Source organism: Cephus cinctus, unplaced genomic scaffold (genome assembly GCF_000341935.2).
Source record: "Cephus cinctus unplaced genomic scaffold, Ccin1 Ccin1_scaffold1333, whole genome shotgun sequence".
Classification (NCBI taxonomy): Eukaryota; Metazoa; Arthropoda; class Insecta; order Hymenoptera; family Cephidae; genus Cephus; species Cephus cinctus.
In genome coordinates this window covers 444,252-457,244 of record NW_014333751.1, presented here as the reverse complement: position 1 = coordinate 457,244, position 12,993 = coordinate 444,252, and the positions used below count along the sequence as shown (strand labels likewise).

Genomic DNA, 12,993 nt, shown 5'->3' with positions numbered 1-12,993 from the left:
ACCGTCGGAATTACATAAACTTATATAGCTGTACGACCTGCAATAGCGTGACTATAGAATATTATGAAATAACAGAAAAATTGTAAATTTACTCAACTCTTGGTTGAACTTGCAGCAGATTATTTTTTATCTAGAGCTACAATGAAATGTATGCAAAAATAGATGTTCATGTTAAATTTTAACAACGTTACCTGTTGTTAAATATTATTTCTTTGACAACGAATATTTATGAGTGCTGTATTGCATGGAAGTAAAAAAAAAATATATATTTCTGGAATCCTTAAAAACTATCGCCAGTATCATTATAAAGTAGAAGCGCCACGAGACTGTCTCACTGTGTCTGATCATGAAAAGGTAGTAGATAGCAGTTTTAGTGGAGTTCAGGTTCTCAAACGGATTTCATTCCAGTGAATCTGGATTGCTGTAAGTTCATCGTTCTGGAAGATAGTTATCACGTCGAAGAGTGGAAACTAAAGAATTTATGAGACGCGGGTAATAAGTCAATTTTCATATAGCGTCAATAACTGTGAAATACTGCTTTGATATATTATACATTTAAGTTTGTAATTATAATTGGTACGTTTAACGGGGGAAAGCCAGCTTATAAACAATGTATGAATGTTAATTGTTTTTAATAAAGAGTCTTGTATGTTGCTGCGGCAACGGCAAGCAGAGCCGTGAAGAGGCGGCGCCTGTACCATGTACTCGGGCTGCAAGCTCACCTGAAACCTGCAATATTTATTCTTCTATAAACTCCAACAGTTCGCCCTCATACGTCTGGCAATGCCCGAAGTACATCCCACGATCAAATAAACAAAACCAGACCGTACGATCTTGATCCAGCCTCTACTTAACAATTGGACCCAGTCAATAAAAAATCGCGAAACTACCTTAACGTATGGTATCACTGAAAATTTGTGCGTACCAATAAAAATAATAATTATATTCGGTAATTAAAATTTTATCGTTCAACAGCTTAAATCAGTATCGCGGTAATCGATTAATCAACCTAATCAGTACCGTGATACAGAACTGCACTGGTATTGCCAACGGCCTCCGACATGTTAATCGCAACAGAAAAAAGGGAGCATATAAAAATCTGCGAATCTCTTATTTTCAAAATATTTTTTTCCGACCAGGGTCTCTCTGTAACATAAGTGACTTTTTCACTTGGAACAAGTTGAGAAACACTGTGCCACCAGGCACGGGCACCCCAAACTCTAGTTACGTGCCTGCCGATGTGTGGTGCTGGCCGAACTAATTGGGTTCATCTTTTCCTCTCGGAGTGAAGTTCACTGTCGGTGGATGGGTCACAGAACGGTTGGCCCACTCTAATAGCCATCAATCACGGCCGAATTTCGGCAACGCGTTGGACAACGCAGGCGGCAGGGCACCATCAGCAATGTGGAGTTCTTCGGTATCAGGAGGATAAGAGGGTCACGGGTTGGATGGGACCGGGAACGGGAGGACGGGGAACTGTTCGATACTTCCGAAAACTCGGTCCTATGCCAGCAACGACGGTGCCTCCACTGTGAAGCCTACTGCTGTATGGAGGTACTTGCAATGGAATCTTATACCTATAGCTATGGACAGAAACATCGAGCTGTGCTAAAGTTCGTGAAGTAAGACAACTTCTGCGTACCGATAGCGGGTTTGCGCGAAGTATTTTAGACCGTGGAGAGTTCTGTTAGTTTCGATCCCGATCGACCAATGATTGGTGAAACGATCGACTGGAAATATGGATTGTTATTGAGGTTTGACGAAGCTATTTTCAAGGCAAGTATACGGGGTACCACGGTACTATGGGTTTTATGGAAAATTTGTATACCTAACTGACGTGGGAAACTCGCACGTAGTTTCGAAACTTTTCCACGACTTATCGTTCGGTTGAGTCGAAGAAAGTTTCTACCGCTTTAAGGCTCTAGGGACCAAGTCGGTTGTAAGTTGGCAAGGAAAGTTTCCTGTGGGGTGATTAAAGGAGTTATCGGCTCTAGTTGGAATGCAGGAAGTAATCATAGGGAATAAAGGTTCCTATCTTGAATAATCTATGATCGTGCCTTGGACATCAAACACAAGCAACTGGTTTAATCAGATTGATTTTTATATCTGGAAGAAGTAGACTGTCTATGAGATAAAACTAATTTTCATAATGCAATCAAAAAGAGTTTCGACAACCGTATATTGGGGTATCCATATACCCCTGCTATATTCACCAAAGTGAAAACAGCAAGTTCATATCCAGACTAATACTAATTTATATCAATGTAAAATTATTAATAAATTTATATAAGTACGTTTAATGGAATAGTCGTGTGTACTTTTAATTGAAAAAATATAAAAAAAAAATTTGAATAATATGAGCAAATACTTCAATCTTCAAAAGTTTGTCCGATACAAAATTTCTTTGGCTTTTGCAATTTTTTAATATATTTTAATTGCCGGTATAATTATTTTTAATTGAGTCGAGCATTCGTTAAATTTACTTCTGTTCACTGCAGTCATTTGCAGGCTATCGAGTACCGCGTAACGAGAGTTAAATACAGCAAGAACCTGCGAATCTGAAGTACAGGGTCAGTCGAGTGACGTAACGCACGTAATTGTCCGGAGTACATGCACCCGGGGAATATGCCGGATAGGAGCTGGTCTCTTGCAGTGTACCGTGTGTACAGAGACTCTTTTATTTAGACAGTTCGTTGCTCGGGCAAACGAGCCCTCCGGTATACTCGGCAACCACGTATTTCGCAATAACGCAAAGTCCTCATTGAACATTCTTTAATTTCAGTGACATCAATCATTCTCATAAATATTCATTGTGGTGCTACAGCTTTTCTACCGCTTAACGAAAAATTATAAGGTTATCGGAAAATAAGGTTGCACTTTGAAACGTTGTTTCGGGTACTTGGAAATGCTGTGCGTAGACTATTTCTTATGGATACATCTATAATAGCAATAGTATCTATGGACATCAATAGACAGACTTCTATTCGTCAGGAAATTATCAAAATTACTTGTGAATGAAAATTCATTGTTTTGCAGAGCTCATCAAATGGACGTACCTGGATATAAGATAAAAATACCATTTTACGAGAGCCTTAGTAAAAGGACAATGCGTGGAAGTAATAATCGAGTTCAGAGATTCAGTCGTCTTACTTAAGGACCCGTGAAAGAGGGTAAAATTAAAAAAAAAAAATAGTCGGTTCTGTATTTTTTGGTAAAATTACAAAAAAATAAAATAATTATATTGTTCACCATATGTAACGAGTTCGATAGATATTTTCCCCTTTAAAACTCATGCCACTCTCGGTAAGATTTTCCGAATTTCTTAGTCATCTTAAGGTGGCTAATTAACGATTAAACTTACAATTTATGACATTTGATCGCTATTGTTGTCGAGAATTTGTAAGTTTGTAAGAATTATGCGAAATTACGATGAATTCGTAAAATATATGATGGCCGTCTGTTCCGTCGCAGCTGTGACTACTTGAGTAGTCGTAGCGCCTCTCAGAGCACGCATGGGTGCCCATTACCCACCAGAGCTTCATGTACTCCTGGTAGAGTGGCGACTGTTCGCAGATGACTCGCGCAGTCGGCGCGCGCTCCCGTCTCTGTGTAATTCGTAGGTGTTGCCCAGAGGCGCCAGTCTGTCGAGGTTATCTTTTATGTTGCCTTGAATATCTACTCTCGCGCAAGGCTCTTTATACGAGCGATAGCCTCGCTGCGCCCACTTTTCTGACGCAATTTCTCGTCCCGGTCGCCATCCTCTGGTTGCATTAGTTACTTCCAAGACTCCGTGCGATCACGCTGGTTCGTCGTAGACGTGCGTTTTGGAATAAGTCGTAGAACAGTTTGAAGTAACTTTTTCGCAATTCTAATGGTGCCAATTTCACTGTAATTGCATTCTATGTTTATTGTAATTAGCGTATTATTATTGAACGAATGGTTTGAAAAATATGATTGTGTTATATTTCTATTCGTTAAAAATAGAAATTTAATCATATTGCGTCATTGGGTGAAGCTATTTAGAAATCTTTTAGTCTCCTTATTATGTCTTTCTATTAAGAAACAACGGTTATAAGGGAAAGTGTTTCTTTAATAATAATTTTATATCCGAGAATTAATGTAGCTATTTTTATTTTATATATAAAATTTTGTGGAATTGGCTATTGTATAACTGCTTTGCTATGGGAGGAACGTGTAGATTCTATATAGTGCCAGAAGATACACATTCAACCGTCGTGATCTTATATAGGGTAGTCTAATTACAACAATTAGATACAGTGTATTTGTAATTAAATATTTTAACAAAATTAGTAAACAAACATCAGTTTTTAAAATGTATAACATATTTTCTGCGTTAAAATATTTAATTTTCAATTGCAATAATATATGTATACATATGGATTCCAAATTCTGTCGTTTCGACTAGCTCACGATGTATATATATATAGCTATAGCACGCAGCTGTGCAGATTCTACGGAAAGGAAGGATGGCTTCCACCTACAACCGTATAAGGAGCCCGCGCTTGTATCAGGCGAGCAGTCAGGGCTGATAAGTAAACGAAAGCTCTATTGTCTACATGTTTGCCTAGTACATCAACCACGTGTTCCGATCAGGCATTTAGGTCTCCAACGGTAGTCACACAACACCGACCTCCTCAGCCTTCATGGTTGCCTGTTACATGGAAGTCGAGTTTAGAATGCACGTGGTCGCTTCTCGTAAATTTGTTATTGACATTTTTATTACTTCGTCTGCGGATTCATTATCAACTACGTATTTATAATAAAAAAAAATTTAGATCTAAATATTTAATCGAGAAGACAATGATTACAGGATCATTTTTATTAAATGACACCTCGTTAGTGAAATTGTTTTACAAATATTTTATTATAAAATTCTTTTACACGTATGTACGTATGTACTTCGTGCTTGAATAGCAATATAAATATTATTTTGTACACGTCAATAATATAAAAATAAAGTTAATTTTAACAATTGTTCAATTATTATAGTCACTGCATCTGAATCATTAATAAATAATACATATACATATTTTTATGGTCCACGTAAGCTATTCAAATTTGATACCCTTGCTACGTTGGTGGAATCTAGAAGAACACCGTGAAAGTGATGACGTTCGTTCGGTGCCGTTTCTTGCTCTGGGAGTCCCAAGTCTTCATGAATGCGTAGTAACCTCTCTCGTTGGTTTTATCGAATATTATTAATAATAAGTTCAGGAACGCAGTTTTTCATGATTCCTCACGGGATATGTGCGCCTGATCATGAATCCGCGAGATGCGGGCTCTTTGCGGCGGCATTATGCATCAGAAATGAATCAAGTCAGCGGGCGGCGAGATGCCCGAAAACCAAGGGCCTCCTCCTTCGTCGCCCGCAATTATCCTAATATTCTATCATTGACACTCGCCAAGACTCCTCACCTGCCCATCAAAAGACGTAAAGTCATCCGCACTGGCTAACCAGCTATCCGGATACTATGTGAAAGAAGAGGTATCCTTCGACTTGGTCCGGTTGGCCGCGGAACAATGGATACCTTCACGGCGCTTATGGTTTCCTGGTCGCTCCTTGGCAAAATGTGGACGCCTTTCGGGAACTGTTTTTCTTAGCGTTAGTACCCTGAAGCGCTTCGATATAACCGGTTATCCATAAGGGCGAGTTATCCAATATAGGATAGAGAACAGACAGAGAATTACTCCGATATCGGACAGACTTTGCTGGATTTACCACGGGAAGATCTCTGTTGATAAAACAGATTTCTTGACACGTTATCATATTTCGTTATTGTATGTACTGTTCCATTATTGGTTAGGGGAAAATTTTGTATTTTGGGAACGAGCGTTCTGTAAACTATGATTTTATTAGAGTCAATATTTAACATTATTTTCATAATATGGGGCTTATTTTTTTAAGCAGGGTCAGGCAGGTATACTATGTAAACGATGAGTGTTTATTAATTACAAAACAATAAAAGCATGGATGATACTAATCTTCATCATCGCTAATTATTTTTCGAGTATTTCTTGATTGAGCCGCTTCTGGACGTTCAGTATCATCTTCCTCGTCGCTATCAAGAACACGACGCTTCTTTGTCAGTGGTGTTTCAGGATCAGAGTTATCTGATCTAACTCGTTTAGCATCATCTGTGGAAAAAACAAATTGTTAGGGGTGACAAATAATAATTTGCTATTAACAAATATGTCTAATGATCCATTACCTGGAAGATCCGCGCGTTTTATTTCATCGTCTTCCGAGTCAGATGAATCCACCAATGACTTTATTCTGCTACTATTTAATTTAGTTTCTGACATATCTAAAAAAATTTTTCAGAGACTGTAGTTCACGCAATTTTTGAAAGCATCGATGGCTTTCCTAGTTAACAAACAGAGGGCAAACATTGCCAGAATTCATGCTAGAGGACGGTAAAGCAGGTAACTGTACATACCGGCCGAGTCTGTCGCACCGTTATCACTGACTACCTCCTCCGCTTCATGTTCGCCTGATCCAGAGTCGCTCCGTTTCTTCGGCAATCGGCTCGTTGAAACGCTGTTTGTCCTTGCCACTTGAGAAGAGGAAGGTCGAGGTTTCTCTGCGCGTAAAATTCACCACAATTTACACGCGAATATTAAAGTTCGCAAATTCCCCTAATTCGCAGGAACAAATTGTTACAAGAATATTATGTATACCAAAAAGTAGTACCGTAAGGACCAAACGAGTACTCTGTCCTGCAATCTTAACCCGAGTTCTCTATTAAAAATCCAAATAACAATACCGTTGAATTCAATCTTTGAAATGAAATCCAAAGCTCGTTAATACCTTGGCCTTCTATTTCGTTAGATGCAAAGAATTTTTTAACGCTCTCGAAAACGTCCACGCCGTCGTCATCGCTCTCGCTGTTTACTTCCGGTTCCTCTTGACTTGGCTCCTTCGGTTCTGAAATCAAGGAGAGTAACGCAGCGACGTAATACACTGCGACCGAGTGCCATTACTCGTTTGGACAGCGGTTACCAACCCTCAAGAATAAATTGCCCGGCAAGGACTGCTGCAATGAGATCGCAGCGTCTACGTATTGTGACGTTGAGCATGCTGGACGGGATCCTCCAGTAAGCTTCCTGTTCATTGGCAGGCTCCTGGATGCCGATTGCTCGAAGAAGACGTTGAAAACTGGGCGAATCCATGGCCACGGTTGAGTAATCGGTTATAGGAACCAAGGGAATGCCGTCGACGCTTTCTTCATCTCGATCCTCCAGAACTTCCTCCATGGACTCCTTAACCCACTCCAGAGCATCTTTCATGTCTGATAGAAATTTCGTTCAATGATAATATCGTCTTGGGCAAAACTGTATGTTTTTTTTTTTTTTTTTCATTACACAAAAATAAATATATGTATTTGGGAAATTTGTGCAGGTGAGAATTTTTTATGAAAAATATTAAGAGAAACTGAAATCTAAGAGATGAAAGAAAGAAGGATGGACTCTCGACTCCTTTCACGAAACGAGATTAAGGAGCGGCTCCTTTGGGAATAATATCTATTCCTATATTCTCTCTTGTTTTTCAGAAGAGACATTAAGGTCTCTTTCAGAAGGGACGACTGCCTGATCCTTCGAAAATATCCACTCTTGAAAAACAAGCAAAGAATAGAAGCTCCTCCGAAACGGGATTTAAGGCTGCTTCAGCAAAGGCATCGGACCCTTAATTAATTAAGGTACTTACCGTTCTCGATGACGTCTTTCAGAAGACCGGATAGCTGAGCGTCCGTGTACACGATGACAGGTTGTTTTCTCAAATTTTTCTTCCTCCTTGGGTTTTCTGTCTTTCCTCTGGCCTTGTTGTTCCTGCGAGAGGATTGATTCTCCTCTTGATCGCTGTCGTCCTCGACCGAGGACGGACTGGGTGATCTGGTCTCCCAACTAGATTTTCCTGTTTCGTCATGGGAAAACGTTAAAGTGACATTTTCTTATATTTTTCTACGCAACTATACACTGACCCCTCGCACTGCACTTCTTGTCTTATGCATCCGGAATATAGAAAATTAAAGGGACTTGAAGAATACAGTACGAGGACGAAGTGCTCTGGCAAACAAGCGAACGAGATTTCCTCGAGTAATATTCGTATTCCAAACATTCAAATATAGATAGAAGCAGGGAAAGAGGAGTGGAACGTGGTCCAAAAAAAAAAACAGACAGAGAGAGAAAGAAAGATAGAGCGTATGAATTCCGCGCAATCCTGTTGTCCGTATGCGGACGTAGAACCGAGCATATAGCATTATATCTATAGATATACGTCTATAAAAATTTACTTCATACAGTTTTTATTTATTTGCAGAAATGATTTTGTCACGCTGGCGAAATAACGCAAGGGAGTGCTCAAGAGGGTAAACGTGAAAATCCATGTATTTTTCTGGCGACTGTAGGGAGAGCGGCGCGTAGATTGAAAGAAAAAAGGGAATAGCCTAGGTTATTTCGCCACCACATGTGCCAAGACAAAGCCCTCCATTATACGCGATTCCCGCCAGACTACTGAGCCCAAATGATCTATTACGATGCATTGAATTACAAATAAGATATCAGAGAGAAAAAACAATATCCCTGATAAATATGAAACTCCAACCGGTACCGTAATGCGTCTCGGAAACGAGTGATATTGGCCAGACTCTAGGATAATCCGTTAAAAGATCGTATCGCTTGATAGTAAGCACGACACATTTTATACGATGTGAATTAGCATTTTATTAAATTCACTATTATTCCCTACGAGCTAGAGAGATACTTTCATTCCAAACCACGATGTATATTCATGCAAAGCCTCTATACCCAAGCCCTATGTAAAAGGAGATACCAACGTCCGATATATCGGGAGTCGAGAAAATCCTTAACATTTTAAACGACCTGTACTCATCGCTCAAGGACCCGGACCATCAAGGCAATCTGGAATAAAGCTCATAAGACAAATCGACAAAAGGAGCTCCCATTCAATCGGTGCCCACAGCAGCTCTATAGAAATCATTGTTAGTTAACATTCAGGTTCAAGTATCCTCGTTAGACTCGTTGAAGCAGTTTTGCCAACCTACCAGAAAGTTACCCTCGGTATCCATTCAGTGTCGTTCTACGAGCTAGATGCGAATGACGCGCAGTACTTGAAACTTAGTAAAAGAAAAGATACGCTTCTCGCCTTCTTGTCTAGGTAATTATTCCGAACCCTCTTCTGAATATTACATAAGTACTTTGAGCCTTTGGTTCTTTTACGCCGCTTACGGATATATCACTCCCGACGCTCTTGGCTTCTCGTCCTTTCTGAAAAGGGGGTTGTTGGCGGGATCGTTATGACTGACAAGAGACACGAAGCTCTCAGTTCGCATAAGTTAACGCTTATGTGGAGAAGGCAAAGGTAGGTAAGGTAGGTAAGGTAGGTAGGTAGGTGGGTAGGTAGTTATACGGAGTTCTTGACGTCTTGATGAGTAATAAGCGAGTGTTCCCTTAATGATGTTTCCCTTTTCCCCTTCGTTACCCTCAGCCTTTTGACACCGTTGAGCTTCTTATACATACACAGGGCTAATAATCATCACTGTCAGGGGTTATCACTCGTTTGCCAATATTTCCCATGAAAAGTGAATGGACTATTAATGTATCATAAGGGATGAGATTGTTCAGGAAACATATTGCTTCAGATGAATTCTGTGCACTGTACTTTTTTTTTGGTTTGCACTATGTTTATCCTTAGTATCGGCTATCTTTAAATTGATCAGTGCGAGATGAGTTATGCACGTCAACGATTTATTCGAACGAGCTTCGTGTCGAGTTTGCTCCAGTTTCCTGATCGGTAAACTGGAAAGCTTTGGAAGAGCGAAACGCATGTACGTAATCCCTTCGGTGATGAAATTTCAAATAGTTCATAGCACGCAGCGTACTGGTCTTGTACGAAATTAATTAACTGTTTTAATTATCGTTTATGTTATTTTTACATCGACAGGGATATAATATGTACAAACAATAACGATCCGTCATAATAATTCGAGTCCATTTCCAATTTTCCCGAAGAAACAAAATAAGAGAGGGAACCATACGTTTAGTTTACTTCTTGGGTTCTTTGGGTTTTATCGTAAATACGACGGTATGTGAAACACGTATGGGACCGGTGGGTCGTAGCAACATATAGTTGTTAGGAGAGAAGTAAAACAAAAAAATCAATCCAACCTTTTTCGGCGATATACCGAAAAGTCTTTTCTCTTAAAAAAAAAAAAGTGAGTTGGAGTAAAAATGTACAGTGGAATCGAATAGTCATGTGTAATGGATGCAGACTGAAAGAGCCAATGCCAAAATGCATTTGATGTGAAAATGAAATGTCGATATTTCATCCCTTCGAGCGATGGAACCGCCATGATACTCTGTGATTTACGTACAGCCCCTACTCTGATCAATAAAACAATGGCAAACTCACCTTCTGCGAATATACTCGAAATCAAGTAATATACGTGTATCATGAGATTTCTCGTTGATTTGTGTGCCTATGTGATTACATATGTACGGTATAACCATCTATTTGTACGTACGGGTATATTAAGCTCCGGCGGAGTTGTATAATAACGTTTTCTATTGAGAAACCATTTCGACCAAATACCATGTTGTCATCGTTGTACCATCACCAAAAGGTTATTCACGTTAAAATAATTGCACGGGAAATCGAGCAATTAGGAAATCGCTTCGGGATTGACTATTCAGGTTATCATGGTAACCCTCATCACTTTAATTAGCGGTTAAAGGTATTTAGAGATTTATGAGGTGTATTCCCACATTATTCTATAAGATGGTGAAGCAGCCCCCGTACTTACATCACCAAAAACCAAGAGGGATTAGAGTACTATATATGTATAGTACCACCATATATGTATAGAGCAAATATATTTCAGGTAAATATCATCAATGAAAGGGGTGGCTGTGTACGTTTCTAGTAAGAGGGTAGAAGCCTCTTATGGGGGTAGGATGGGTAGTTGTCACGATGGTGGGGTTGTTTATCAGCTATTAGACGTACTACGAGGAGCTGGTAGAATTTAGGGGGTCGGAATGGTAGATGGCCAGTGATGCTGAACCATCAATCACCCTTTCGGGGTCGCCAAGAAACCTCACGGGAATGCGCCAAGGACCCCCTTGTGTAACCCCATAAATAGCCAAAAGTCGTTTTTCGAATATTTTCGCCATAGCAAGGGGTTCATGAAACGCGAAAATTTACTGCAAATTACGTCGCTCGCTGTATACGGTAAAAATCTGCGTAAGGCTCCTCGTTCTTTCGTTCTCTCACCTTCTTCTTCATCTTCGCGACTTACGTATATCCCACACCGATTCTATAATACAGAAACGTGGATGGGGATTATCCACCCTTCTTAAGTGAAAATCAATTTTTCGTCATTATAGGGTAGATCGTAAAGCAGTGCTATTTAAATATATATATATATATATATATGTGTGTGTGTATAGATATATATATATTATATCATGATCAGCGCTGAGAGTGAATAGCGACGTTCAGATCGTGTGATCAGATTCTGTTTTATCTTCGCTAATTCGCAACTGATTGGATTGAAAAAATCCAAACCAAAGCTGTGAAAGATAACACTGCTACTCTCAATGAGATCATACGAAAATCATAGAATTAGGTTGCATTCATTTTAATTTACATAATATTGACGCGTACAACCCTTTCACGCACGTTAATAATGACTTGCGGTTAATCGATACTCATTGCTGCTGGAGAACAGAAGAACCAGTGGGCTAGATATTTCATTTGCGTAATATCGTATAATATATTTCGATTGAACCGTCACGCGGTACGAAAAGAATGAATTGCTAGGTGATTGATTTGATTAATTAGCTTCCGGTTTGATAAAACTAGTCATGGGTTTTTCTCCATTACGTAAATTGGCAGCAGTCTCAAACTTCGTATTTACTTTAATTAAAAACCCCGTTTACTCAAGCAACATATGCGCATTCTATTAAAATGAACCACCAACCTACGCATTTAATTTTCCAGCGACATACTTCCTTTTATCTTTCTTCTCTCTCTCTTTCTTGTTTACCAAGAAAATATACAGCGTGTTCGATGTCCTATTTTTAATTGAAATTCACAAATTTTCACTCTGTCCGTCTGCGGCGCACGCGAATTTTCATATTCCAGTTAAGCGTTAAGTGCCAGCACGCACGCAAACCGCTGAAATATGCTGTTATAAAATATTTAAATTGAACCACTTTGTGTAGGGGTGAAATGACAGGGATCCAGTAAGGGTAGGTAAGCCTCTCCCAGGAGGGCAACGAAGGAACCAGAATTAACCGAGGTGACGTAGAGTTTCCAAGTGCCTAAGGGAAAAGTTAATGGCTGCCAGTCAAATAAATAATGTATGGTCACTTTAAACAATTTGACGTTCCGTTAATAATTAATCGAGTATTTGAGATTGCCAGGATCAGTAAAATTAAACATAGCTCGATCGACCGATCCGCACCCAACGTTCAAACTTCATCGTAATAAGCGCTTCGATAAGATTGAAAAGTGAGGCTATTAAATTCCACAATGAATTATCGGGATGTAACTTTTTATTGTGAAAGGAATGTCAAACTTCTTTAATCATCAGTGATATAACCGATCAAATAACTTTTGATGCTTGACGCGCCTTAACGCGATGCGCTTTACGTAAAACTTCTCAAATAGATTTCTAATATTGAATCTTGGCACGTTAACGAAACTGAACCCATACAATCAATCTGTCTTGTATTCTCCTATATGAGAGAAATAACATTTTCTTGGGGCTACCCTATCCCTGTCAATCCTTCGGGATAACGATAAAGAATCGAAAGACGATCTCCCATCCTGAAAGTTCACGAAGAAATTGCAAGCCTCATCGAGCGACAGCTGATCAACGAGCCCTCGTTATTTTTCCTGAAACCAGCGACGCCGTTCCCATCTTCTACGAAAGCATCCCGGATGACTTAACT

General features: G+C 39.5%; 1 protein-coding gene across 1 annotated transcript in view; it reads right to left on the bottom strand.

Annotated features, from left to right (window-relative positions):
* Positions 1-5,854: 5,854 nt before the first annotated feature.
* Positions 5,855-12,993, bottom strand: part of LOC107272959 (protein timeless homolog) — a 98,666-nt gene continuing 91,527 nt past the window's right edge. The window contains exons 23-28 of the mRNA XM_015750671.2: positions 7,727-7,933; positions 7,026-7,310; positions 6,830-6,946; positions 6,459-6,602; positions 6,231-6,326; positions 5,855-6,156 (exon numbers count right to left, since the gene is read on the bottom strand). Coding sequence (XP_015606157.1) covers positions 5,999-6,156; positions 6,231-6,326; positions 6,459-6,602; positions 6,830-6,946; positions 7,026-7,310; positions 7,727-7,933 — 1,007 coding nt within the window. The 3' untranslated portion in view covers positions 5,855-5,998. The remainder of the gene's footprint in view (positions 6,157-6,230; positions 6,327-6,458; positions 6,603-6,829; positions 6,947-7,025; positions 7,311-7,726; positions 7,934-12,993) is intronic.